The 25715-nt window shown below is 43.4% G+C and overlaps 5 protein-coding genes across 10 annotated transcripts in view; 2 read left to right on the top strand and 3 right to left on the bottom strand.

The window, feature by feature from the left end:
- rhbdf1b (rhomboid 5 homolog 1b (Drosophila)) overlaps nt 1–15217 on the bottom strand; it is a 31699-nt gene extending 16482 nt beyond the window's left edge. The window contains exons 1-6 of one of the 5 annotated variants that reach the window (XM_056577147.1): nt 14759–15217; nt 13605–13663; nt 12555–13356; nt 4207–4357; nt 3469–3620; nt 2933–3079 (exon numbers count right to left, since the gene is read on the bottom strand). In XM_056577147.1, coding sequence (XP_056433122.1) covers nt 2933–3079; nt 3469–3620; nt 4207–4329 — 422 coding nt within the window. In that variant the 5' untranslated portion in view covers nt 4330–4357; nt 12555–13356; nt 13605–13663; nt 14759–15217. Of the gene's footprint in view, nt 1–502; nt 1057–2932; nt 3080–3468; nt 3621–4206; nt 4358–12554; nt 13664–14758 lie in introns of those variants that run through there. The other 4 variants (XM_056577148.1, XM_056577150.1, XM_056577149.1 and 1 more) reach the window with 4 other exon arrangements.
- LOC130371408 (hemoglobin subunit beta-2) lies at nt 10269–11478 on the top strand. The gene is made up of 3 exons (XM_056577183.1): nt 10269–10414; nt 10525–10747; nt 11076–11478. Exons 1-3 carry the CDS (start codon nt 10323–10325, stop codon nt 11202–11204), a joined length of 444 nt encoding a protein of 147 aa, XP_056433158.1. The 5' UTR covers nt 10269–10322; the 3' UTR covers nt 11205–11478.
- A 1569-nt stretch (nt 15218–16786) lies between the features above and the next one.
- Nucleotides 16787–19224, top strand: zgc:163057 (Hemoglobin subunit alpha-D-like). Its single transcript, XM_056577188.1, has 3 exons — nt 16787–17155; nt 17725–17929; nt 18634–19224. Exons 1-3 carry the CDS (start codon nt 17064–17066, stop codon nt 18760–18762), a joined length of 426 nt encoding a protein of 141 aa, XP_056433163.1. The 5' UTR covers nt 16787–17063; the 3' UTR covers nt 18763–19224.
- A 900-nt stretch (nt 19225–20124) lies between these two features.
- hbae5 (hemoglobin, alpha embryonic 5) lies at nt 20125–20929 on the bottom strand. Of its 2 annotated transcripts, XM_056577178.1 has the most exons (3): nt 20777–20924; nt 20444–20651; nt 20125–20350 (listed from the first exon to the last, which is right to left on the bottom strand). In XM_056577178.1, exons 1-3 carry the CDS (start codon nt 20869–20871, stop codon nt 20222–20224), a joined length of 432 nt encoding a protein of 143 aa, XP_056433153.1. In that variant the 5' UTR covers nt 20872–20924; the 3' UTR covers nt 20125–20221. The 2 variants fall into 2 exon arrangements, with proteins under 2 accessions (XP_056433153.1, XP_056433152.1); XM_056577177.1 differs by having other exon boundaries at nt 20125–20651; nt 20777–20929.
- A 2998-nt stretch (nt 20930–23927) lies between these two features.
- LOC130371417 (hemoglobin subunit beta-2-like) lies at nt 23928–24673 on the bottom strand. Its single transcript, XM_056577191.1, has 3 exons — nt 24571–24673; nt 24231–24453; nt 23928–24115 (listed from the first exon to the last, which is right to left on the bottom strand). The coding sequence occupies exons 1-3, from the start codon at nt 24660–24662 to the stop codon at nt 23987–23989; spliced, it is 444 nt and encodes a 147-aa protein (XP_056433166.1). The 5' UTR covers nt 24663–24673; the 3' UTR covers nt 23928–23986.
- Between the last annotated feature and the right edge of the window lie 1042 nt (nt 24674–25715).

Below are 25715 nucleotides of genomic sequence, written 5' to 3' on the forward strand. Positions count from 1 at the left end.
CTCCCGGAGTCCTTCTGATGATTGTCCTCTAGATGCTCCAGGGATTAGTTGTCTGCAGTTGCCAGCTGCTGTCAGATAGTACAATGTGGGATGTCCGAGTGTGTGTGGTGTGTTTTGCTTGTGTTCAAATGTGTATTAGTGCTTGCGTGTGGGTGTTTATTTGCAGAAGTGTCTGTTTTTGTTTCTATTTGTGTTTGTCTGTTGCTTTGTGTGTGTATTTGTGTTTGTGTGTGTTTTTGTTGTGTATAAATGCAGCGGTTTCTGTTCTTGTGTGTTTGTGTGTGTTCCTATGTGTGCGTGTATGTATTTGTTGTGTATAAATACAGCGGTGTCCGTTCCTGTCTGTGTGTGTGTGTGTGTGTGTGTGTGTGTGTGTTCCTACGTGTGTGTGTGTGTGTGTGTGTGTGTGTGTGTGTGTGTGTGTGTGTGTGTGTGTGTGTGTGTGTGTGTGTGTGTGTGTGTGTGTGAGAATTTGTTGTGTATAATGCAGTGGTTGGCAGACCTCCCAGTTGTCCTCAGTGACGGCGTCTCTTCTTCTTCTGCTTCTTCTTCTTCAGGGTGAAGCATTACTTACACAAACTAAGGCAGCTGTGTCCTGCTGTCATACCGCCTCTCTAACTGCACACAATTTCTCCATTACCCTTACACCGGCTCCCTTCACCCTTTCTCTTTCATTTTCTCTCCCTCTCCCTCTCTCTGTCTCTCCCTCTGTCTCTCTCTCTCTCCCTGTCTCCCTCTCTCTCTCTGTCTCCCTCTGTCTCTCTGTCTCTCTCTGTCTCTCTCTCTCTATCTCTCTGTTGCTCTCTTGCCTCTTTGCGGTTTATATCTCTCTCTCTCATGCTTTCACTTTCCTCCTCTCTCCTTGTGCCATCCCTCTCTAACTCTCTCCCCTCTGTCTCTCTCACCCTCTCCCTTTTTCTCGATCTCGGTCTCTCCCTTTCTCACTCTCTGTCTGTCTGACTGACACCGTCTCTCTCTCTCCTTCTCTCTCTTTCCGTCCCTCTCTCCCTCTCTCTCGTTTCTCCCTCACAAACTCTATCTTGCTCTCAGTCTGTCGCTGTCTCTCTCTCTATCTTCCATATATATATGTATATGGGCCTGTGTAAACACCAGAGCTCTCAGGAGCACACCGTCATTTTACAGGAAGTCAGTGAATGGATGAGAAAAAAAGGGTGAGAAATCGTACAAGAGACTAGAGTGGTGGGGGTAGAGAGAGCAGGCACGGAGGCATGTCTGGACATGAATAGGACACTGACACACACGCACACATATATACACACACACTCGCACACAAAATACACACACTCCCACACACACACACACACGACCACACACACACACACACACACACACACACACACACACACACACACACACACACACACACACACACACACACACACACACACACACACACACACACACACACACACACACACACACACCCCTAATGTCACACAGATGTTAGCATACATATACCAGGGCAAAGTGCAGTACTATGTTGTATGGTGTCTTTAATAGCAGCAATAGTGAAGAAGAAAATGAACCACTTATTGTACCTCAACACATGCTCTACTTGACCAGACAAGCGACCACAAAGCACTTTGGACTACCGCCTTAACGTCAGTTCCATCCCTCTGATTCAACCAGTTTGTTTTTCTTTCCTTCCAAAAAACAACATACGTTTAAATGTTTAAATGTGTGTCACTCGCATCTGACCGGAGGAGCAGGGACCTTTGTGACTCACACAGCGGTGGGAGGCGTCCTGTTTTCATCCACACAAACATCCCAGTGTCCTCACACAAACACACCGTTCAACCCGACCGATACTCAGCCTTCAAGGCAAACAGAATTGTATATTTGTGTACAAGATCATGGATTAAGGGGGACGATTTGGGATTCACCCTATTGCGAGGAATTGTATACATTCCAAAGAGACCTGTATATCCTCAGATCTTCTACATTTGCCGGCAGACACACACACACAGACACACACACACACACACACACACATACACACACACAAAGACACACACACAAAGACTTACATATATATGTATCTTCTACTATATTTACATTCACATGCTCTCACGCATATACACACAAGCATGTACACACCAGGGCACACAGAAATGTTGCTTGAGTGCTCGCACACACACATCCATGATGTGTGACTAATGTGTGTGGCGGTAAAACATTGAAGTATTTTAAATCATCCCCAGCCCTGTTTGACCCCATCACTGTAATACAGATCGACAGGAAAACAAAGGCATGAGATGCACTCACTTACTGCCATCATTCTTCCCCCGCTAATGTTAAATACAAACATGCACACACACGCGCACACACAGACACAAACCCACCCACTGCCAGGTGGTTTTTGTCCAACATATAAACTGTGACTCTTGGGAAACCACCACACTTTAAGTTTGCTCTTCCTGTCATTCTTGGTATTTCTCGGTTTACTAGGAAACCAGCTCCATATTTGGTTGTGCATATGAGATTAGCTAATAAAGTCAAGTAAAGGTAGCTTAGTGCTATGAATGACGGTAGATGAATATAAAACACAAAGGTTTGTGTTTATGTGCATTTTGTGCTTTGTTTGGTAGATGGCTATCTCCCTTTATTTAGGTAATAATTAATTCATTGGTTATGAGGTTATAGTAATAAGGTATTTAACTCCTTTTTGCTTTGTCACCATCCATTCCTTCCTTTGTGCCTCAGCCACGCCCCCAACAAACATCCTTATTAAGCCCCGCCCTGCTTTCCCAATTTATCCGATAGCTCCGCCGCCTTCAACTTCTTACTGCTGTACCTGAAGATCTGTTTGGTGAATGGCTTACTCCTTATTCACAAATGTCCCTTTTTAGCCCCGCCCCTTTCCCAGCATCCTCCTTAAGCCCCGCCCCCTCGCCCCTCTGGACTGCGGTACCTGATGATCTGTTTGGGGATGGACGAGCGTCTCCGAGACAGTATTTTGGGGATGCAGGAGCGGCGGCGGATGGTGGGGACCCTCCGAGGGCCTCGCTGGCCCTTGGGCGGGACCGTGTTGCCCCGCTCGAAGCGGACCCTCTTCCCACTACATACGCGTGGGGGAACCAGCATGCAGCCCCGCCACCAGGCAAAGAAAGGCCACAGCGGTGGCAGACGGAGGAAGAGAAGAAAGAGACAAGAAAAGTTTCAGAAGAAGGGAAGAGTCTGTTAACAGCTGGAAAGATAGATTTTGGTGAAATATTAATAAAAAGATGTTCCAGATTTAGGCATGCAGAGTACGCAGGGTAGTAGTGTGTGTGGGTGGATGTGTGTCTGTGTGTGTGTGCGCGTGTGTGTGTGTGTGTGTGTGTGTGTGTGTGTGTGTGTGTGTGTGTGTGTGTGTGTGTGTGTGTGTGTGTGTGTGTGTGTGTGTGTGTGTGTGTGTGTGTGTGTGTGTGTGTGTGTGCGTGTGTGGCTGTGTGTGTGTGTTCTGACCTCTTGATGGTCTGGGTGATGGAGGGCCGTCTCTCCTGGGGGGGGCTGAGGTAGTGGTTGGGGGCCGGCTCCCAGGCAGAGAGCCCCGTCTGGTTCTCCACTGGCATGCTGACGCTACGCGGCACTGCCAGGGGAGTCCGCCCTGCAGGCTGCTACGCACACACACACACACACACACACACACACACACACACACACACACACACACACACACACACACACACACACACACACACACACACACACACACACACACACACACACACACACACACACACACACACACACACTGTCACAGTAGTACAGTATAGTAGAGCAGCAGTAGCATTAGTAGTAGGAGACTTTACATAGGGAAACATATCGTTACCCTTGGTAACTAGGTACCCTAGTTTAGTTTGGTAGTAGCTACAGTAGTATGGCAGTACTAGCACTAATAGTAGCATTATAGTATAGTATTATAAGTAGTCGTAGTAATCGTAGTCGCACTTAACCTGGGGTACAGTATAGTAGAGTAGTAGCGTAGTACTAGTACTATACCTGGGGTACAGTATAGTATAGTAGTAAGGTAGCAGTAGTCGTACTAGTACTATACCTGGGGTACAGTATAGTAGTAGCAGTAGTCGTTCCAGTGCTATACCTAGGGTACAGTATAGTAGTAAGGTAGCAGTAGTCGTACTAGTACTATACCTGGGGTATAGTATAGTAGTAGCAGTAGCAGTAGTCGTTCTAGTACTATACCTGGGGTACAGTGGGAGTATCATCAGGGGTCAGCTGGATTGTGGGGATGTCCAGTTGGAGCCAGGGGGGTTTCTTCCTCTGCAGGCTGGGGCTGCCCTCCACGCCCTTGCCCAGCTCAGCCATGCTCACTACTGCCCCCTACACCTGCCAGCTGCACAACACAACACATAGGAACAAAACAACAATTACATCCCATCACTCGGGTTAACTTGGGTCCCTTTAGTTGTAAAACTAGTGTAGCTGACTAGAGGCCCAAAACAATAACAATGACTAACACTAACAATATTTTTAGTCCATAAATAATATATTTAATGTAATGATCCTAACCAGTGAATCCAATTGAGAAAATATATGACCTCCTGGTTAGCAAAATTAACGTTTTAGAATGGCTTACAGCTGCTCAAGGTTAGCTCAAATTCGTTACCTCTGACTCTCTCTGGTGGTTACCATCTTATGCACACTTTCCTCATTAGATCACTGGAGCCATGTATTCAGCAATTGACTAAATGAGCATTGCCTTGGCAAGAAGTATCTGTTGTTTACCACAAGGTGGCACTACATTTCTCAGTGAGAAATTATGTCCATCTGTTAACTGTCTGTCAACAGCCCTATACTAGGCTGGTTGTCAGGAAAGGAAAAAAAGAAAGAACAACCAAAGTAAACTCTGAACAAGAGATGGAAATAGTAGTCACTTGCTTAGTCATACTTAGTCACTTGCCAATTTGACCAGCACACAAATATAACACTAACCCGACTGCAAAATCGTACACGCATCTGGTAAATCTTCAATTCACGACATCAAAACATGCTGGTCACCTTTCACTTAAGGGGTTTGACACTTTAGGGGTATCACTCATAAATATGTTGACATCTGTCAACATATTTGTTGACAGATCATGACTTCCATCTGGGTCAGATGGAAGTCATGAAGAACCACCAATCAAGATCCTTCCCCACAGGCCACAGATGCTAATCATTCACCACCACTCCCCCCCGGCCCCCACTTATGAGGAAGCCTTCATGGGTCAACCACATCCCCCCCCCTCACCTGGTGACCAGGCAGTAAGGGTACTGACTGACTAGCGCAAGGAAGTGAGGTCATTGCTGTAGCAATAAGCCAACAACTAGATCTAGTTGGCCTGCATGACTTCATGGGGCTGGAACCCAGGACCGTTAGGCTGCTGGACAAACATCCTGTTGAGCTACACTACACTGGGCATTGAACCACTGTTCTCCTCCCACGCAACGCACAAAAAGCAATTTACAAAACCAAATATACGGAACAAAGCCTAAACAGAAGCGCTCGGGTCAAACATAAATCCTCTCTCGTGTCCTGTTTTATCCATCGCTGCATCTACTCAGTAAGAAAGGGGGGACATTTCCCAACGTGTCGTAACAGACCAAACGACAGGCCATTGTAATTTCCTTGGCAGTAAAGCATAACTTGTCTTAACACCACTGCATCCTGTTCCACTTTTAATAAACCCCCGCTGGCATGGTTTCCCCGTAGCCTTCATAAAGGCCAGTGTGCATACCAAGGCTCATGTATTAAACATCTTATCCTGTCCAATTATCTGAGGTTTGGGTCCCTAAAACTGTGTGACATCGTCTCTGTCTAGACCAATCAAAGGCTAGTTTGACTGCTGCAATGCTCCCCAGTGTTTGCCTTAATGTGAACACAGTGAACACAGCCACAGTGAATCACTTGGATTGCTCTGGATAATAACCAGTGTCCCACATTGGTTAAATTAGGGTCTGTACAAATGTGATGAGGTGGTCTTTGCTGTGTGTGGGGGTGTCTGTGTGGGGGTGTCTGTGTGTGCGTGTGCGTGCGTGTGTGTCTGTCTGTCTGTCTGTGTGTGTGTGTGTGTGTCTCTGTGTGTGTGTGTGTGTGTGTGTGTGTGTGTGTGTGTGTGTGTGTGTGTGTGTGTGTGTGTGTGTGTGTGTGTGTGTGTGTGTGTGTGTGTGTGTGTGTGTGTGTGTGTGTGTGTGTGTGGCTTATGACATCGCATCCTCTTTCTTGACTGAAGTACCTCAGCGAGCGCCCTCCTCTGTGTTATTGTATTGGTTGCCTGGTGAGGCAGGTGACAGTGCTCACTCGTGTACACATATCCAGTCCGTGCTAGCTTAGTGCTGTTTGAAAGCTACGCCGCTGTCACCAGAAAATACAAAAGCTTATCCACAGCTAATCCCGAATCAAAACTCTGTGTTCCCTGTGACTGCGATGTTCATCAGCTCAGCATGTCAATCATTTGTCATGTTATTTTTTTTTTCTGTCATCACTAAATGACACAGGGTGAAAAAACGACTGTTGTTTAAAAAGCTGTGCGGCAGTTGCCAGAAATTACCAAAATGTTTGATTCGCTTGACACTGGCCTAACATCTGTTATGCCAGCAGCTGTTCTAATAATATCACTGTAGGTAATTTCCTTCCTGTACAGTCTCTCTCTCTCTCTCTCTCTCTCTCTCTCTCTCTCTCTCTCTCTCTCTCTCTCTCTCGCTCTCTCTCTCTCTCTCTCTCTCTCTCTCTCTCTCTCTCTCTCTCTCTCTCTCTCTCTCTCTCTCTCTCTCTCTCTCTCTCTCTCTCTCTCTCTCTCTCTCTCTCTCTCTCTCTCTCTCTCTCTCTCTCTCTCTCTCTCTCTCTCTCTCTCTCTCTCTCTCTCTCTCTCTCTCTCTCTGGCATTTTAAATTATGTCAGCCCTGGCTTATGGATAGACATTAAATAATAAATGTTTCAGATATGAAATTGCATTCAATTAACCTTGATATTTACCGGGGCACACAACATTGGTTTTGGAATGGATTATTTTGCATCGTTCGATGCAGAGTATATATAATTGTATATAGATAATGTACCTGTGTAATGTCTAAATGAAGATATACACTTTTCCCTTGTCATGTGTATTAGAACTTACTCTCGACACATGCATTATGTTCAAATTTGAATCACGCTGGGAACATTTGCGACAAATGCAATGACCAAGGGACACAAATTATATATATTTTTGAAGTGAGAGCAAACCAAACCAAACCAGTAAAACAGCGTCAGTCACAGAGACTCCGCTGCCAAACTGAGATAATTAGCATTTCAAAGCCTAGACGACATCTCTCTTTCAAAGACGCGCGGAACATCAGTGCGGCCATGGGTGAATGTTTTAATACCCTTGTGGTGTCTGGCTTTCATTTAGCAACCACTGAAAATTAGTGAGCTTTCCATTACTCAAACACACTCACATGTGTAAGCTTATACTGCTTAGGCCATGCATTTCCACCGCACACACATGCACAAGAAGAAGAGACTTGGTAAGTAAAGTAAAAATATATTTCCCATTTAGATCCTTGTTGTCCACACTGGTTCAGATATTGGACTGTTGTTTGTTTGTTGAGCATGATAAACAAAGAACACTATAAACCATTTTATGTATTATTCATTAGACACCACGATCAAACCTGGAATATATGCAGAGGAGTTTACAACACAGTTTAGATACACAAGCTGTGTTCCTCATAGAAGATTAAGAGTTATCTACAGAACTTCCCACTGACTCAAAGATAGCTTAGACCATCTTCCACGGCATGCTGAAAACTCATGTTCTCAGACTGCATCTTGGAACTTCATGATTTAAAATACAAAATCCCAAAATTGTAATAGTCTCTAATTCTTGTTTCTATAATGTAGCACTCAAAAGCGGAAGCTTTGCTTATTTTATGAATTGTTATATAATGATTCTTGCACTTTTTGAGTGGTATCTATCCTCGCTGTTGATTTTATTTTATTTATTGGTTTATTTCACGGACATTGCAAACTAATCAACAGTCAAACTGTAAGTGAGCCAGAGTTAGCCTGGGAGGCTAGTTTACATCCGTTGTCCCCGGACAGACATTCAAAAGGCAACCTAAAATAACAGAAATAAAATGCGTGTATGAACTTGTACTTTGATTTACTTAAAGAAAGTCATTTTGGGCAAAAGAGTCTGTCATTTTAAAGAACAGGTTTTGAGGTTGAACTTAAAGGTCTTCAACCCATTCTAATCCTTACCAGTTTTCAAATTCCTCCTCAGCCTGACCTGAAACCACCCAGCTGGTGCGTGGAAGAAACCATAAACAAAGATCCAAAGTGTTGGCCAAATATCTGAACATTTCCATTGAGAATAAATGGTGGCCATTACATTCCTAATAACAAAATAATTTGTGTGTGGTCTGGCATAACTCAACTTGAAGATAATGGCGGTATCACTGCCAAGCACTGGGGTTCAATTCTCGTTGGGGACACTAATCATTTATGTTATATATATATTTAAGATATTCTAAGGCAGTGGTTTTCCACTGTTCTAGCTCCGGGACCAACGTATGTCAATATTCATTAAGTCATGAACCCCCCGCTTCCCCAAAATATGGATCTAAGGTATAGTTATCGACAATTCTGTCCTGTACAGTTAAATACATGGAGCGGACAAAAAGCTGAAACAATTCTGGTTAACTCAAGAACATAGTAAGCGATTGAAACACGAATTAACGTTGAAACGGTAGTAAATCCATGGTTTCCTTTCTAAAGATTGTGGTTTGGCATATGCTCAGTGACCAACTACTAATGCCTTCGGGGATGCACCATTCAAGATTCACTGTTGTAAGGCACTTTGTATAAATGCATCCATCATCCGTTCTATTCAGCGGACATAATTCAGGTTGCATAATGCATCATTCCATCGGTCACACACGTTGTTCTGATGCCTGAGAGCCGGCTTCCACACATCTGGAACTAACAGAGGGCAATCCAAAGGATAAACAGCTCTGATACTACACATCCGTCTGCCAAGTTGGATGCTTATACAACAGGGACGGTTAGACGTCAATAGGCTAATCCAAACCGCCGTGACAGAGAGAAGGAGACGAGGGAGCGTGGAGGGCACGCTGGAGTCGGGGTTAGAGAGGGAGAAAAGGGAGAGTCACAGAGAGCATGAGAGAGCGAGGATTATCAGAGCGTGAAAGAGGTGCTAAAGGCTGAGAAAGGGACAGAAGTAGACAGAGGGGGGGGGGAAAGAGGCAGTTCAAATGAGAGTCAGATCATATGAGAGAGAAATGAGACACAGTGCAAGAGACAACACTGTGTCTCTGTGTGTTGTAACACAAGCACGCATATATACACAGGGTGTTTGTGTGTGTGTTTGTATTTGTTTGTTTGTGCGGGCGTGTGTTACATTATTTGAAATGAAGCATGACACATGAGACATATTGACCCAGCATAACCCTCTGATAAGGGAGGGTGGATCCCTGCCACACCTCAGGCCTGCACCTTCCCTGCCCTAACAGATTATCAAGCCACTACCGAAATGGTATTCTGTCAGTGTGTATAATGCATTTTAATATATGTGTTAAATATGTTATTATCCAACATCCTCCTTAACAAATGATGCGACATGTTTGACATACACATTTGATCCAATTCATTCTCTTTTTTAAATAGTGTGTGAATACAATCCATTCATTTTCTTCTCATTTTGTATAATATTTATCAAAATACATTGAAAATAACAAGGCATAATTCTACAAAATAATATCATAAATAATAAGCAATAATAATATTAATATTAAAAAATGTAATAATGCTATTATAATATAATACATAAAATTAGTATTATAATTATCATTATAATCATCATATGAAATAAAAGAAAATATAATAATAAAAATCTAACATTAAGGTAACCAGCTCCTCAAGATGTGCTTCAGAAACTTGCTTGTGCAGCACTTCATGTGAATTAAGTGCTGCCTATTGAATAATGTACAATGGGCCTATAGAAATACAGGCCAGGGAATGGGCGTAGCAGCAGTAGCTACCCTCAATCAAAATTCATATGCATGTGTCGTTTGTTAAACTTTGCAGTTGAGTAAATTTTTCGTTACAGAAGTTTCTGGACGTTTTGCTGAAGAACAGCGAAACGTCCAGAAACTTCTGGATCGTTTGGTATATCTGAAGCATGTCATCTCCAGCCTATCGCAGCTCGTTTCGTGGTTGGGGGCGGGGGGGGGGGAACCCTTTAAAAGCCGAGGGGTGACAGCAAACGGTACGATTCAGTTTGATTTTCTACTGAAGCAACAACAACACAACAGCAACCATGGTTGAGTGGACTGATGAAGAGCGCACCATCATTAATGACATCTTCTCCACCTTGGACTACGAAGAGATCGGTCGCAAGTCTCTGTGCAGGTATGAACCCAAACTCTAACCCATGTCTTTAACAATGCATTGTGAAACTCAAACTCATCATTGTTTTGACACCTGTACAAATAATGAATGAATCCATCGTCCTCTTGCAGGTGTCTGATCGTGTACCCCTGGACCCAGAGGTACTTCGGCGCCTTCGGCAACCTGTACAATGCAGAGACCATCATGGCCAACCCCCTGATCGCCGCCCACGGCACCAAGATCCTGCACGGTCTGGACCGGGCCCTGAAGAACATGGACGACATCAAGAACACCTACGCCGAGCTGTCTCTGCTCCACTCTGACAAGCTGCACGTGGATCCCGACAACTTCAGGGTACGAGCATAAATGGACTGCATTTATATCATGCTTTTACCAAAAGCGCTTTACAACATTGCCTGACATTCAACCATTCATGCACATAGTCACACACCGACGGCAGTGTCAGCCATGCAAGGCTGGAGCAGTTAGGGTTAGGCGCCTTGCTCAGGGACACCTCGACACTCTTAGCAAACTTACGGTTACCAGCCAACCCGCTCTTCCTCCTGAGCTAGTGCTGCCTGGGCATGCACGAACCACCGCCAGTTATTCTCCCCTCACGGCGGAGTCTTCCTAATGAACCTAGACCTCCCTAAACGTCTTTCTCCCTCCCTCACACGTGCAGCTGCTGGCCGACTGCCTGACCGTCGTCATCGCCGCCAAGATGGGCACCAAATTCACCGTGGACATCCAGGTGGCGTGGCAGAAGTTCCTGTCTGTCGTCGTCTCCGCTCTGGGCAGACAGTACCACTAGGCTGACATTCCCAGTCACAGAGTGGGTGATCTCCAGCCGTCCCATTCATCATCACCGATCTACCATCATCCAGGAGTGAAGCTCGTGTTATGTCAATCGGGGCTCTTGACTCTCACTCAAGAGCCCTGATTGACAGCACGCAGCCCTTTAACATGCTCCACTCTGTTGAGGTGCTCTGCATCATTACCTGTGAATTCATGTCATCCGAATCGGATAGTATTGCTGTGCAACATTGTTATATTTATCCCACAGTAAAATCATGTTGAGCACTTCACGACTCTGCCTATCAAACCTTCTGTCTCATTTGTGTTCATGGGATTGCTTCACGAGCTTCAACTGCGGATAATACGTTGATTATCCTATACATTGATGAAGACACTACTACAAAGAGGCATCAATATAGAGAAAGAAAGAATAAAAGACATGGATACTGATACACAAGATAGACAGAGAAAGACTGATATTGAAAGAGAGGGAGAGCAAGAGCATTGGACAAGCGAGGGGAAGCCAGAAAGACAAAAAGCCTACTCAAAGCGTCTGACCCCCCCATCCCATATGGATCTGCTTCATGTCTGCAGTCTGCTGACCGGAGGGTCGCTGCCACAGTGAAGACCCAGTCCAGTGTGGTGTTGGTCTGCTGCAGACATGAATAGACCTTCTCACCACCCACCCATCCCCGGCTCCACTGCTCCCTTTGTCATTCCGTCGCCCATAGGAACGCAACAGAGCAGTTTCCTGTGTTTGCCGGCCATGTATGAGGGACACTTATGAGGGCTGGCCACAGATAGCAGCCATTGGGAAATAGAGGAGCTGAGACCAAACAGAAAGTTCAAGTTCTTTATATTTTAAATGCAGAGAAAAAAAAACACACAGTAGAAGTAATTTCTGGCAACATAATTATTTGGTTCCAAGCTCTCCTCAACAACACGTGTAACACGATCAACACTACTACAGCAGGAGTCCCTGTAACGGATGTGGAGGGGACAACCTCCACGTACAACACTCCACAAGTACTTGGGATCATAACCTCTGTGAGGACCCGAACCCGACTCCTCTGTAAGGGTGTAACGATAAACAAGGGAAATGTAATAGTATTCATTGTTATGAAAGTAGGTAACAAAAAGAGCAAATGTAAAAAAATAAAAAATAAAAGCTAAAGAGTTGTTTAATGGCTAATAAAAAGTGATAGTAGTTAGTTATGTGTTTACAGTGCAATAGTGGTAGCTGTGTGGTGGAAAGTGATAGAAAGAATAAGAAAGAAAGTGTTTCATAACAGTGCAGTAATGTAGTCAGCATCTCCATGGAGAGATGTAGGCCACGGAGGGAGAACAGATTTGCAATGAGGATTACCAAAATCTCTTTCCAGATCACCGGGGTACGGCTTAAATCTTGATCATTTTGGTGTCTAATGTGTGTAGGGTTGGAGGGCGATGCAAAGCCTCCCAATGGCCTGAAACAGATAACCTCCTCACCTGTCATGTGTCCTGGGGGGGCAGATACACAAAGTCATCATCAGCCCATGAGCGGTACAGCACCTGAACCACTAACTCATGGGATCTTGTACAGACATCTGAGCCGTACTGGTACAAGGATGCCATCAATTATGCGCAATGGAATTATTCACATACCATACATGGGAGGAACTCATTTCAACCCGAGTTTTATTAGATCTTATGTCCATTACTTAGCACACACTTTTATCCAAAAGTGACTTATGGTGAATACAGATAAATCAGTAATTATAGAGCAGTTAGGGTTAAGTACATCTTGTTCAAGTGTACCTACGGGAGGATTTCAGACACTATTTGGGTTTGAACCCATGTAGTGAAACATCCTGAACACTAGACTCCACCAACCTGCCCCTGGGCACAAAACGGTTGCGTCTTTCCCATGCAACACAATAGAATGCTGCAGGCTTGTGGTAAACAGATAGGTTTACAGGTAGGGTTATTCTGAAATTTAAAAGGGTTATTCTGAAATTTAAAAGATGCAAGAGCTATTATCTGAGTGTAATACGTTTGTAAGTGCCATAGCCCGTCAACAAGTGAGTGAAAGACCCAATGACAATATCTGTATGGAGTTGAATGCGCCGGTGTCTAAGAGACGATTTAGACTGAGGGCCGTTCCGCGCTCATCAGGGAATCCCTCTTGCCTGTCACGCAGAGAGGGAATGGATTTATTGTGCTGTTCAGGGATAAAATCCTGGTCTATAGGCTACGACTATCTAATCATACGTGTACATAGTAGCTTCAAGCGTGCCTGCATTCTCAAAAACCAGCTGCGGCATCCATCGAGGATGAGCGAACCCTCCACCTTGGCTCTGCATTGCGATGGCAGAGGCATGGTCTGCTGTGACTGTAAACTGCTGGTTCAGTACGCGACAGGCTCAGACATGCTCACCGCTTCACGTGCTTCGCATTAGGTGTGCCTGGGCTTTGAACAGCTACATATTGAGGGAACTGAAAGAAAGGGAAAATCAAAGGAGGAAATACTGCATGTAGTTGCACAAACTGCATGCTCAAGCACGGAATAGACCTACTACACACAGGTGTCCATGCTGACACATGTGACGACACACACACACACACACACACACACACACACACACACACACACACACACACACACACACACACACACACACACACACACACACACACACACACACACACACACACACACACACACACACACACACACACACACACACACACGATGTGCCTGCGAGTATGCCGACTGATTCGCAGACAGATTTATGTGTTTCGTGCATGCGCAAACACATGCACACGTACCCAAACGCACGCACACTCAAACACAAATCAAACACACACGGTTTCGGTTCAGTTACAAACAGGAAACGTAGATATCTCCTCTAAGTGTGCACCGTGAGTGTCTGTTTAATATAACCTCAAAGGCAATGGCAAAATGTCGATTAAAGATAGAAAATAACGATTCCACTGATCATCTGAAGATGCAGTAAGTAGTATAAGTGATACATTACACAGCTGGTCTTAATAAGTCTAATTGGACATCTTCAAATATTAACTATCAATGCCAACTACATCTAAAGGAGACAGTAGCCTGTGCACCTAACCAAATAGTATATTGGACAACTAATACAATTTCAGTGTGTGTATTAACAATAGCGATTGCACACACACACACACACACACACACACACACACACACACACACACACACACACACACACACACACACACACACACACACAAGCTCGCAAGTTATAACAGCAACCTAGAGCAGCTATGCGCTGTGTGACAAACCAACATGTCATAATGATCGCTAATGAGTTTGAACGTAAACCTCGCCTTGAGAGACCCTGAGAATACCCCTGCACCCGCGTGTATCCCTACAGACGACATGAGCCGAGATGGCGAGGGTTAGTTTTGCACGCGATATGATACTATTTAAGAGGCAGAGTCTAACAGATGCTCGCTGTCTCTATGGCGATGCCGCCAACGTGTTCACCGAGACCTATGGAAACTGCATAGCAGTCGAGACAGCATGAGTACATCATTCGTTATTCCCCTTACCTTTTTGTTGAATCCTAGTAGCCAATGGACAAACGGTAAATCAAAATGTCAACGTATCCCGCCAGCCCGCTCATAACTTATCAGTCCTAACATCTTCAAACGCGGGAAATGAGGGGGAACCTTGGCGTGGGGGCTACACCTCGCCAGCCTCACTGTCCTTGCTTGCCACCTTTGGAGAAGAAATACTCGCAAAACGACCGCGTTTACATCGATAAGAACGGGACTTCTTCAACGGGTCCAGGCTGTAATCTGTGTGTGAAGCAGAGCAGCATCGCGTGCGCCGGAGTCCGCCCCCGCGAGGGGATGACAGCAGCTGTAGCGTACAGCGCAATCCCAATCCGCCATGCAAGTTTTCAGTTGTCCAACGTCACCGCCAAACGGCGCGCGCGCGCCATGGCAGGCAGGTGCTGTCGCTGGAAATACGGGTTTCCCAATTTGTATTAATCATTAAAAAAATCGTATTCAATGTATTACACACCGTGGGCTACTGCTGGGCTACATTTAGACTACGTGTTTGCAGAAACTACACATAATTTGAATAAATAAATTAAAAATATCAGTTTTGATCTTTTATTCTTTTCTGGTAGGCGTTATAGTTTATCAATGCTTTTACTGTGTCTGTGAGTTTGTGTGTGTGTGTGTGTGTGTGTGTGTGTGTGTGTGTGTGTGTGTGTGTGTGTGTGTGTGTGTGTGTGTGTGTGTGTGTGTGTGTGTGTGTGTGTGTGTGTGTGTGTGTGTGTGTGTGTGTGTAAATGCTGTGTGCGTGTGTGTGTTATAGCTCAACCTCTTTCTATGTATTTTGTGTTTGTGTGTGTGTGCGGGTGTGTTTGTAAATATGCGTGTGTGTGTGTAATATATCAACCTCTTTCTATGTATTTTGTTAGTGTGTGTGTGTATGTTTGTGGCTGTGTGTTTGTGTGCGTCTGTGTGTGTGCGTGTGTGTGTGTGTGTGTGTGTGTGTGTGTGTGTGTGTGTGTGTGTGTGTGTGTGTGTGTGTGTGTGTGTGTGTGTGTGTGTGTGTGTGTGTGTGTGTGTGTGTGTGTGTGCAGTTGATATATTATAAAGTAGGCCTACAAATAGGTCATAAATAAAGGGATGATTGAACACCAGCCATAAACCAAGCAGCATAGGTATTGAGGTAACGCCTCACCTGGGGCAGCCTTATGTATAATTGACCTTATTTCCATTTTCTTTTTCATTAAACCTTTTTCCTTTAACTATGCGGTACAAACACAACCACAGCAAAGGACAGATAGCACTAAACAAAAAGGGACATCTAATTGGTCATTATTTATACAGCGATAACATGAGGTCATGACGACCTGATGAGCAGGCGTGAAGCCTTAGCACGGTGCACGCCTCAACAGCCAGGCCCCTCTGGGCCAGCTGATAAGATGCTCTTATCTGTTATCCGCTCCAGACTTGTTTCATTCACTTCACAGTATCCTCCCTTTATTAGGGGTCCAAGCCAACAGGTTGGATCCCTATCGTTTTTGTAGCGATTTTTCTTATTTCTCTTGCTCTTTCCCATTTATTTATTTCTCTCTCTCTCTCTCCCGCTCTCTCTTTCTCAGTATCTCTTTCCCATCTCATGCGCTCTGTCTCTTTCTACTTCTCCCCTCTCTTTCTCCTTTTCCGTCATATATTTCATTATTTCTCTCTGTCTCTCTCTCACTCACACACACACACACACAAACACACACACACACACACACACTCACTCGCATGTCTCTCTCTCACCATAGATCTGGAGGCTGTGTTATAACCAGCCACTTGACAATTCAAAGACCTGCAGCTTCATGTACTCCACCATCCATCTCATTGAGGGCTTCTTGAGCTCAGCATCTCATGAAACTCTCACTCGGCTCGGTGTAGTGAATCCACTGACACTGGAACATTACTGTGTGTCCCCTGGATGACAATGTCAAACATGAGACGTCCATTTGTATGTCATGCGTGGTCATTGAGCCAGCAGTCCACTCCTGCTCCCCCCCTCCCCCCCCCCCAACCACATGACGACCACTGATAACAGAAGACACACCAACGACGGAAACAAACTCTTTCAGCGGTCGAGACTTTGGTATTCTAAAATCGTCTGGATCTTTTAGACTAATTGCTAAACTGTACATTTATGGAGAGGACTAACAATCATAAGAATAATATTGGTAGTTGTTTACATTTTTAAATTATGGTTGCAGCTCCTCCTGCTCTGAAAGATCAGTTGGAGAAAAGTTGGAAACTGAAAGCAAACACACCCTGGAAATTCAATTGGGGCCACATTTGATCCAGTGGTGAGTAGGTTGCGATGCTCTCAAAACAGGAGAAAGAGCTTATCATAGAAATATGGACCAAACTGACCCCTGTGGCTGACCGCATAGGAGCAGAGGCTCTTCTGAGGTAAGACGCTATTACCGCCAGTCGTTGAACAAGGCACCAAAATTTTGTATTTTTTCACAATTTTCCAATTCTGTTGATCAAAGTGGATACAAATAAATGTTTTGATTTACATGTGCAGTTTTGGTGGAACACGAATGCATACGTTTAGTTTTCCAGTGGGTATCAAACGCCTCACCATGGCAGTGTTGATAGAGCAGGGCTTTATCAATAGAGATTTACAGTAACCTATTCACACCAAAAAGTTGTACATGTGTTATTTAGCATTCTCACGGTATTCTCAACATATTACATTTATCTAAGGCGTATCATGTTAGAAATGAACAAGGTATACAGGTCAGGCATAAATATATAAACTAAAAGAACTGCCATTTTCTAACCTCCATGACAACACAACGCCGCAATGATCCACATTCACCCATTCATACACTTATTCACTGCCCCAAGGATCTGTGGGCAGATGGAAAAGACAGAATGAAACAAACAAGGGTTTCATGAACCCATCCTCAAATCAATCGCCAAGCTCAATCATATGCATGTTGTGCTTGTTCTCCCCCCGTGCCCTTGCGCAGGATGTTCACGTCATACCCTGGCACCAAGACGTACTTCTCCCACCTGGACATCACCCCCCGCTCGGCCCACCTGCTGTCCCATGGCCAGAAGATCTTCCTGGCGTTGGCGGAGGGCTCCGAGGACATTGCTAACCTGATGACTAACCTCGCTCCTCTTCAAACCTACCACGCCTACCAGCTCCGCATCCAGCCCAACAACTTCAAGGTGCCGACAGAAACAAAGTCTAGGGGGGTTTTCATTAATGTGTGCGCATTCTTGAAATAAAGTATTGCAAAAAGAAACGTTGGGAATGTTTGCCTGCAGGTATACTAGGCTTCTACCTACCTTCTATGCATAGGGGATCTCCAATATGAGGACTACAGGTGTTCTAGACATATAGGTGTACCTGGCCTACAGGTCTACATTCTACAGGTATATGAGGCTAACCGGCGTGTCTATGTACACAAGATCTACGGGTTAACTAGGACCATAGGTGTACTAGGCATATGCCTACAGGTCTACATGCATACTACAGGTATATACACTAAGGTTTGTCTAGGTATATGAGATTTACAGATAAACTAGGACTACAAGTGTACTATGCATATAGGTAAACTGGGCCCACAGGTCGACATGCAATATGTCTACAGATGTTCTAGGTTCTACAGTAGTTAAAAGAAAGTATGCCATTGTGTAAAAAAAAAGAGTATGCTATTATGTTTGACGGTCTGTGCTTCAGAAACAAATCAAACTGAAATGGAAAAACACAAAGTGTGTGAAAAAGACCCCGAAAGTTTAAGAAAACCTCACTCTAGTGTTTGATCCCTTAAGTAGGCATATGTTAGGAAAAATCGAAGGTAAATTAACCGAAGGCACACATAAATTGAATCTGGTAACAATGTTTCCAATATGTCCTTTCTTCCCTCCAGCTGTTTTCGCACTGTATGATAGTCACCCTTGCCTGTTTCATGGGTGACCGCTTCACGCCCAGTTCGCATGCCGCCATGGACAAGTATCTCTCTGCGTTCTGTGCCGTACTTGGGGAGAAATTCCGATAAGAACATCGCCACCTCCGACCCGATGTTGCTCATCCAATGAAGTCGTAATGTTTAACATGTCGGCTATAGCTCAAAGCTTTAAACGCATATGGACATATCCGTATTCAATGCTGATCGGAAGGGATTTCAATAAGGTTATCAATACTATAACTGATTTATTCTATAAATGAAAAACCTCTCTCTTTGTTTACAAGAATCACATTATCGATATTCCGACTCCAGCCAAGCAGTGCCAGTTTGTGTCAGTACACTGTTCGGCAGAACACTGTTAAGGAGTTTTTTAAAGGCTGAAAGTCTCCCGCCTACTAACTGGGAAGGATCAATCTTGCACATTGTGACTTTGATAAGAAAAATTAGTACACGTATGTTTGTGTAACCTATAATTAATAGTGTAATTATGTAATGCATCCAGATGTATGATCAGTATTTTATTGGGTGCCACTTTTGCAATAAACTTTATTAACAACATGATCTGTTTTGTCGATTATTACATTGATTTGAATTGAGTGTGGGTATGTGTGTGTGTGTGTGTGTGTGTGTGTGTGTGTGTGTGTGTGTGTGTGTGTGTGTGTGTGTGTGTGTGTGTGTGTGTGTGTGTGTGTGTGTGTGTGTGTGTGTGTGTGTGTGTGTGTGTGTGCGTGTGTGCGTGTGTGTGTGTTTGAGACATGAATAAGAATTTTAGCAGATCGTAGGTTGCATTAATCAACAAGAAAAGTTTTTCTGTGGATTCTGAGGTATAAACCAACTGCACACATTAGATAACACAAACCCTGAGTCATTGCTTATCACTCTTGCGAATGGGTTTTGTGACTAGATAAAGGCACGTAATAACATTTGTAGTAGCATGTTTGCAATGAAGTAAATTGTCCAAAAAAAAGAAGCATACCCAAAAAAGGTTTGTATTGCAGTAAAATTTAACTTTAGGCCTACACTGTTTAAAAAAATAACGACTAGGCCTACAGTCCTAGGTATTTCTAAATAAATTCTAACATAGCTACTTATAAAGATATACATTTCTTATTTTAGATAGATTTTCATTTGGGAGATGAAATGTAAATGTTTAATACTGGAGACGGGTACATCATCGATATCTATCTATATTGGCCACATTTAAGTCCGCATCCAACAAGACTTGTTTCAGCACCATGGACAGGTCAGCCTCCTCTATTGTATTATTCTATCATGACTATATGAATGCAATATTCAAAATCCACGTTACTGCTATGCTGAACGCAAATACAAATAATTAAGTATATCTCATATAAGTATAAGTCATCAGTAGGGTAAATGTATAAAGCCTTATATATTGTTCATTGGTAAAAACCCATTTAGAAATCAAAAAGACCACAACGGAAACCAGTATTTTTTTGTTCGTTTGTTTTTATTGACCATTGAAACGGACCACATGCATCAATGACAGCGGGAGTCTTCATGATTGATGCGAGTCACTGACAGCTCCTTAACGGTACTTCTCGCAAAGAGCCAGGGCCAGCTGGGCCAGGAATTTGTCGACGGCGACATGGACCTGAGGGGTGAACTCCTCGGGGAAGATCATGGACATGCACACCAGCATGCAGTGAGCCAGGAGCTGGGGTGGACGGAGAACAAGAGGAACCATAAGAACAATGTGGAACACAAATGGTTTACCACACACTGATAAATAGCGTAGATGGTTGCCTACCTTGAAGTTGACGGGGTCCACTCTCAGCATGAACGCGTGCAGCTCGCTAAGGCTGAGGAGTCCTCCCTTCAGGTCGTCGATCTTGCCGACGGCATCGTACACTCCACCCATGATGGTGATGCCATGCTTCCTGACGGGGGCAGAGCCGGGGGTCGCTTCCTTCCAGTGAGCGAAATAGGACTTGGTCTGGGGGTACACAGCCACCAACCTGGAGAGAGCGAAACAACCAGTTAGTATTGTGCTGGTATATGGTGGCACACGAAGCCACCTACAAAAGGAATGTCGGATATAAGCCTTTAAGTTGCTCATCGGACAAGAAAGTAAACGCCATACCTGGACAGAGCCTCAGCTCCGATATCATCGGACCGGGTGGACATCTTGCTGAAGAAATCCTTGACTGTGGCCTTTTGCTTAGCTGAGAGACTCATGTTGACGTTCAGATAGTTGCTTTCTAGACTGAAAGAACAAGTTGCTGATGCTCAACCAAACAAGAGCAGATGTATTTATAGTGGCCTGGGGGTACAAACGATGTCTCCAGGCTCCGCCCCCGCCCGCTTCCTATTGGCTGCGGAGCCAGATAACCGATGGATAGGCCCCCTCGGAGGGTCCTGACAGCGGTCGGGCGTTGTCTCATAGTGTCCTTATCTGTGTTTGAGCGACGAGTTGAGAACACAACTCGTCGACAGGGGTGGGTTCCTAGTTCTCGTTAAGGGGAGTGGACACCTGATGGTATCGTTTTTGGTTAAATATAGAATCCTCTTTTTTTTTTTCTATGTTCTACCCTTTTGATGTTATAATAGCCTAATAATATTGATATTTTATTATTATTATTATTATTATTATTATTATTATTATTATTATTATCATTATTATTAATTGTATTATTTACATTGGGTCAGACCAATCAATAGGCTGCCATTGATATTAAGGTTAGCTGGTAAAAGGGTATGGAAGCATATATGTAGCAAAATTCAAATGGCAATGCAATTTGCAATTTGCAATTCAATAAGTAATTACGTTATGCAATTGACAATGCATTATGCAATTTCATAATGTAATTTGTAAATACGTTATTCAAAGTGTATTTTAAAATGCAAAGTGACAATGCAATCCTCAATTAAATGTGCAAAAGTTATAACAATAAAAATACAATAACATTTTGTCAAATTCTTTGAGTTCCTTTATTCAAATTGAAAAGCTATAGCGTCCCCGTGATTGCAATCCACTTCGCCACGCTCCGTGTGTTGCGATATTCAAATGACATTTCAATCCGCAAAACGGAATCCAAAACGGAATCCAAAGAGGAATCCAAAGAGGAATCCAAAAAGTAAATATGCAAAGTGGCAAACGTATCAGCCACCAGCGGGAACTACGTCACTTTCTATTGTGTCAGACTGTTTTATGTGTGGGGGGAGGGAGTTCCAGAGCCTGGGTGCTGAACAGCTGAATGACCGGGCACCCATTCGTAATGAGTCGTGATGTGGGGATACATAGTAGTCCAGCAGAGGTTGAGCGGAGGGAGCGGGAGGGAGTGTATTCTTGGAGGAGGTCCCAGAGGTAACTGGGGGCTAGGTTGTGGAGAGCTTTGTAGGTGAGGAGTAGGTGGAGACGGTGGGTCTCCCGACCCTATGTTTCGCACCCAGTGCCTGTAGCACTTTGGAAATCTTTGTGTTTACCACACTGGCGTCAAAACGTACCCGTGAGGATAAGTCGTCTATCCTATCTCCCAGAACACGCACTCTATCTACTGCATCTGTGTCTTCAACACGATTGTTCTCCACATCATCGGCCAAACTTCGGAGCGTATCAATAATCACCATTGGTGACCATGGACCTGACACATACGAACTAGAAGTGAACAAGGGAATTACGAGCAAGTGACGTAGTTCCCGCCCAGACGCTGATTGGCTGATACGTTTGCCACTTTGCATATTGACTTTTTGGATTCCTCTTTGGATTCCTCTTTGGATTCCGTTTTGCGGATTGAAATGTCATTTGAATATCGCAACACACGGAGCGTGGCTAAGTGGATTGCAATCACGGGGACGCTATAGCTTTTCAATTTGTATAAAGGAACTCAAAGAATTTGACAAAATGTTATTCTATTTGTATTGTTAAAACCTTTTTCAAATTTAATTGAGGATTGCATTGTCACTTTGCATTTTAAAATACACTTTGAATAACGTATTAACAAATTACATTATACAATTGCATAATGCATTGTCAAATGCATAATGGAATTCCAAATTGCATTGCCATTTGAATTTTGCTACATATATGCTTCCATAAAAGGGCTCAAGTGCTGCGCAAGCAAGTTTCTAAAGCACTGCTGGACAGAGCTCTATGGCTTGATGTTAGATTTGTATTGTTATTATGCTAGTCAAATCCATAAAAGGAGATAAATAACAGAATCAGGGAAGAGAAGACAGGGCAAGTCATTTTTTGGTGATCAAGGTTTATTTGTTACTTTTACAAACAAATAAATGCAATAACGGTTAAAAGACAACGTAAGGTAAAGACAACCTGTTATAACGAACAATTATCATCATCATCATCATCATCATCATCATCATCATCATCATCATCATCATCATCATCATCATCATCATCATCATCATCATCCTCATCATCGGCATCATCATCACCATCGTTACAATCGTCATTCATTCATTCAAGTAGCAGTACGATAATACATTTAATTTAGAGGCGCCTTTCAAGGTCACGATTACAAGACCTAGGCTATATCATGATTATAATCCTATTATGATTATGATTAGGAATTATACTCTGATAATGTTGTTATTATTATGATTATGATTTTTAGCATTGTAATAAATAGTTAAATTATTAATAATCATCATAATAGGCTAATCATAATCATTTTGTTGTTCATAATAATAATACTAATTGTTTTTTTATTAATAACTTTTTTATAATAAATAAAAAGCACTGAAATTAACGGGCTAAATTGTACATTTTTATTGGAATTAGGTTAAACGATATATTCAATGATCTGGGATATGTGGTTATTTATTCAACAGCCGATTCCACAATTCATATTTTTTCCCATCTTCGACAGAAATACAGAAACAATATCTTGATTAAATCCAAAATAATGTATTGTCGGTATGCTATTGAATTGCATTCACTTAATAACTCAAACCAAACATCCTCCGAAACCCGTGTAATAAAAACCCATCAGGATGACGCAGCCTGTATGGCTCTTACACTAAGGTAATTTGCTTGTTTGTTTATTTGTTTGGTTGGTTGTATGGTGGTTGCCTGGTTCTTTTATTTTTTTATTTTATTGGCTGTCTGCAAAAAAAAATCAAGCATTAAGCATCAAAACCGTTGTTTGGACGATGTTGACATGTGTAGGCCGACAGGCCATGGGGAAGTATGGCAGCCCTGAGCGTGTTGAACCAAGGAACACAGCCACCCCAACATTACAGCAGTAACAAATGAGGATACAACGAAGTGAAAGTACAATTTTTTTTCATTTTTTGTTTATTCAAGAAAATCTGCATTTTGTTGAATATCAGCTTAGTGGTACTGTCTGCCCAGAGCGGAGACGACGACAGACAGGAACTTCTGCCACGCCACCTGGATATCCACGGTGAAGGCGGGGCCCATCTTGGCGGCGATGACGACGGTCAGGCAGTCGGCCAGCAGCTGCACATGTGAGGGAGGGAGGAAGACGTTAAGTGAGGTTCAGGTTCGTTAAGAAAAACTCAGACAGAGCACCGTGAGGTGAGAATAACTGGCGATGGTTCGTGCATGATCGTACCCTGAAGTTGTCGGGATCCACGTGCAGCTTGTCAGAGTGGAGCAGAGACAGCTCGGCGTAGGTGTTCTTGATGTTGTCCATGTTCTTCAGGGCCCGGTCCAGACCGTGCAGGATCTTGGTGCCATGGGCGGCGATCAGGGGGTTGCACAGGATGGTCTCTGCGTTGTACAGGTTGCCGAAGCCGCCGAAGTACCTCTGGGTCCAGGGGTACACGATCAGACACCTGCAAGAGGACGGGGAACGATGCGTTAATTCATTAGTGGTGTCAACAAAAAAAAATACGAGTTTTAGTTTCACAATGCATTCTTAACGACATATGGGGCAATATTCAGGCGCATACCTGCACAGAGACTTGCGGCCGATCTCTTCGTAGTCCAAGTTGGAGAAGATGCTAGTAATGATGGCGCGCTCACTATCTGTCCACTCAACCATGGTTGCTGATGTGTTGTTGGTGCTTCAGTAGAAGTTCAAACTAAATCATACCCTTCGCTCTCCACCCTCGGCTTTTAAATGGTTCCCACCGCCGGCCCCTATTCACGGAACGAGCTGCAATAGGCTGGAGATGATAGGCTTCAGATAAACCCATCGAACCAGATGTTTCTTGAAGTTTCGCTGTTTTGCAGGCCCATACATTTAGCAAGTTAGTTTGAGAAATGTCTACATTTCCGAGTTCTACAAACGACACATGCATATGGATTTTCATTGAGTGTACTGCACTACCTGACCTTTACTTCTATAGGCCCATAATACAAAATCAAATAGGCTGGGACAAATTCACAAGAAGGGCTGCACAAGCACGTTTCTAAAGCACAACTGGAGAGAGTAGCTGGTAAATATAATGTTAGATTTGTATTATTATGATTTTTATTTTATTTGTGATGATTATAATGATACTTACAATACCTACGTTATGTATTATAATTATGTATTGATATATTATTGTTATCATTATTGATGTTGTAATTTTGAAGAATTAGGATTCGTTCCTTTTTTGGTATTTTGCTCAACAGAAACCATAGCCTAAAACTGTGAAATTCAATTTTTATTGGAATTAGGTTAAACGATATATTCAATGATCTGGGATATGTGGTTATTTATTCAACAGCCGATTCCACAATTCATATTTTTTCCCATCTTCGACAGAAATACAGAAACAATATCTTGATTAAATCCAAAATAATGTATTGTCGGTATGCTATTGAATTGTATTCACTTAATAACTCAAACCAAACATCCTCCGAAACCCGTGTAATAAAAACCCATCAGGATGACGCAGCCTGTATGGCTCTTACACTAAGGTAATTTGCTTGTTTGTTTATTTGTTTGGTTGGTTGTGTGGTGGTTGCCTGGTTCTTTTTTTTATTTTTTTTTATTGGCTGTCTGCAAAAAAAAATCAAGCATTAAGCATCAAAACCGTTGTTTGGACGATGTAGGCCGACAGGCCATGGGGAGGTATGGCAGCCCTGAGCGTGTTGAACCAAGAAA

This window comes from Gadus chalcogrammus, chromosome 18, assembly GCF_026213295.1.
Source record: "Gadus chalcogrammus isolate NIFS_2021 chromosome 18, NIFS_Gcha_1.0, whole genome shotgun sequence".
In the NCBI taxonomy this organism is placed as follows: domain Eukaryota; kingdom Metazoa; phylum Chordata; class Actinopteri; order Gadiformes; family Gadidae; genus Gadus; species Gadus chalcogrammus.

What these genes read in the sequence shown, in the direction of transcription:
- LOC130371408 (XM_056577183.1), top strand. Translation starts at nt 10,323, where the DNA reads ATGGTTGAGTGGACTGATGAAGAGCGCACCATCATTAATGACATCTTC. An exon ending in GGTCGCAAGTCTCTGTGCAG is followed by an intron (nt 10,415 to 10,524) that starts GTATGAACCCAA and finishes GTCCTCTTGCAG; the next exon opens with GTGTCTGATCGTGTACCCCT. An exon ending in TGGATCCCGACAACTTCAGG is followed by an intron (nt 10,748 to 11,075) that starts GTACGAGCATAA and finishes TCACACGTGCAG; the next exon opens with CTGCTGGCCGACTGCCTGAC.
- zgc:163057 (XM_056577188.1), top strand. Translation starts at nt 17,064, where the DNA reads ATGCTCTCAAAACAGGAGAAAGAGCTTATCATAGAAATATGGACCAAA. An exon ending in GGAGCAGAGGCTCTTCTGAG is followed by an intron (nt 17,156 to 17,724) that starts GTAAGACGCTAT and finishes GCCCTTGCGCAG; the next exon opens with GATGTTCACGTCATACCCTG. An exon ending in TCCAGCCCAACAACTTCAAG is followed by an intron (nt 17,930 to 18,633) that starts GTGCCGACAGAA and finishes TCTTCCCTCCAG; the next exon opens with CTGTTTTCGCACTGTATGAT.
- hbae5 (XM_056577177.1), bottom strand. Translation starts at nt 20,871, where the DNA reads ATGAGTCTCTCAGCTAAGCAAAAGGCCACAGTCAAGGATTTCTTCAGC. An exon ending in GGAGCTGAGGCTCTGTCCAG is followed by an intron (nt 20,652 to 20,776) that starts GTATGGCGTTTA and finishes CGCTCTCTCCAG; the next exon opens with GTTGGTGGCTGTGTACCCCC.
- LOC130371417 (XM_056577191.1), bottom strand. Translation starts at nt 24,662, where the DNA reads ATGGTTGAGTGGACAGATAGTGAGCGCGCCATCATTACTAGCATCTTC. An exon ending in GGCCGCAAGTCTCTGTGCAG is followed by an intron (nt 24,454 to 24,570) that starts GTATGCGCCTGA and finishes GTCCTCTTGCAG; the next exon opens with GTGTCTGATCGTGTACCCCT. An exon ending in TGGATCCCGACAACTTCAGG is followed by an intron (nt 24,116 to 24,230) that starts GTACGATCATGC and finishes TCACATGTGCAG; the next exon opens with CTGCTGGCCGACTGCCTGAC.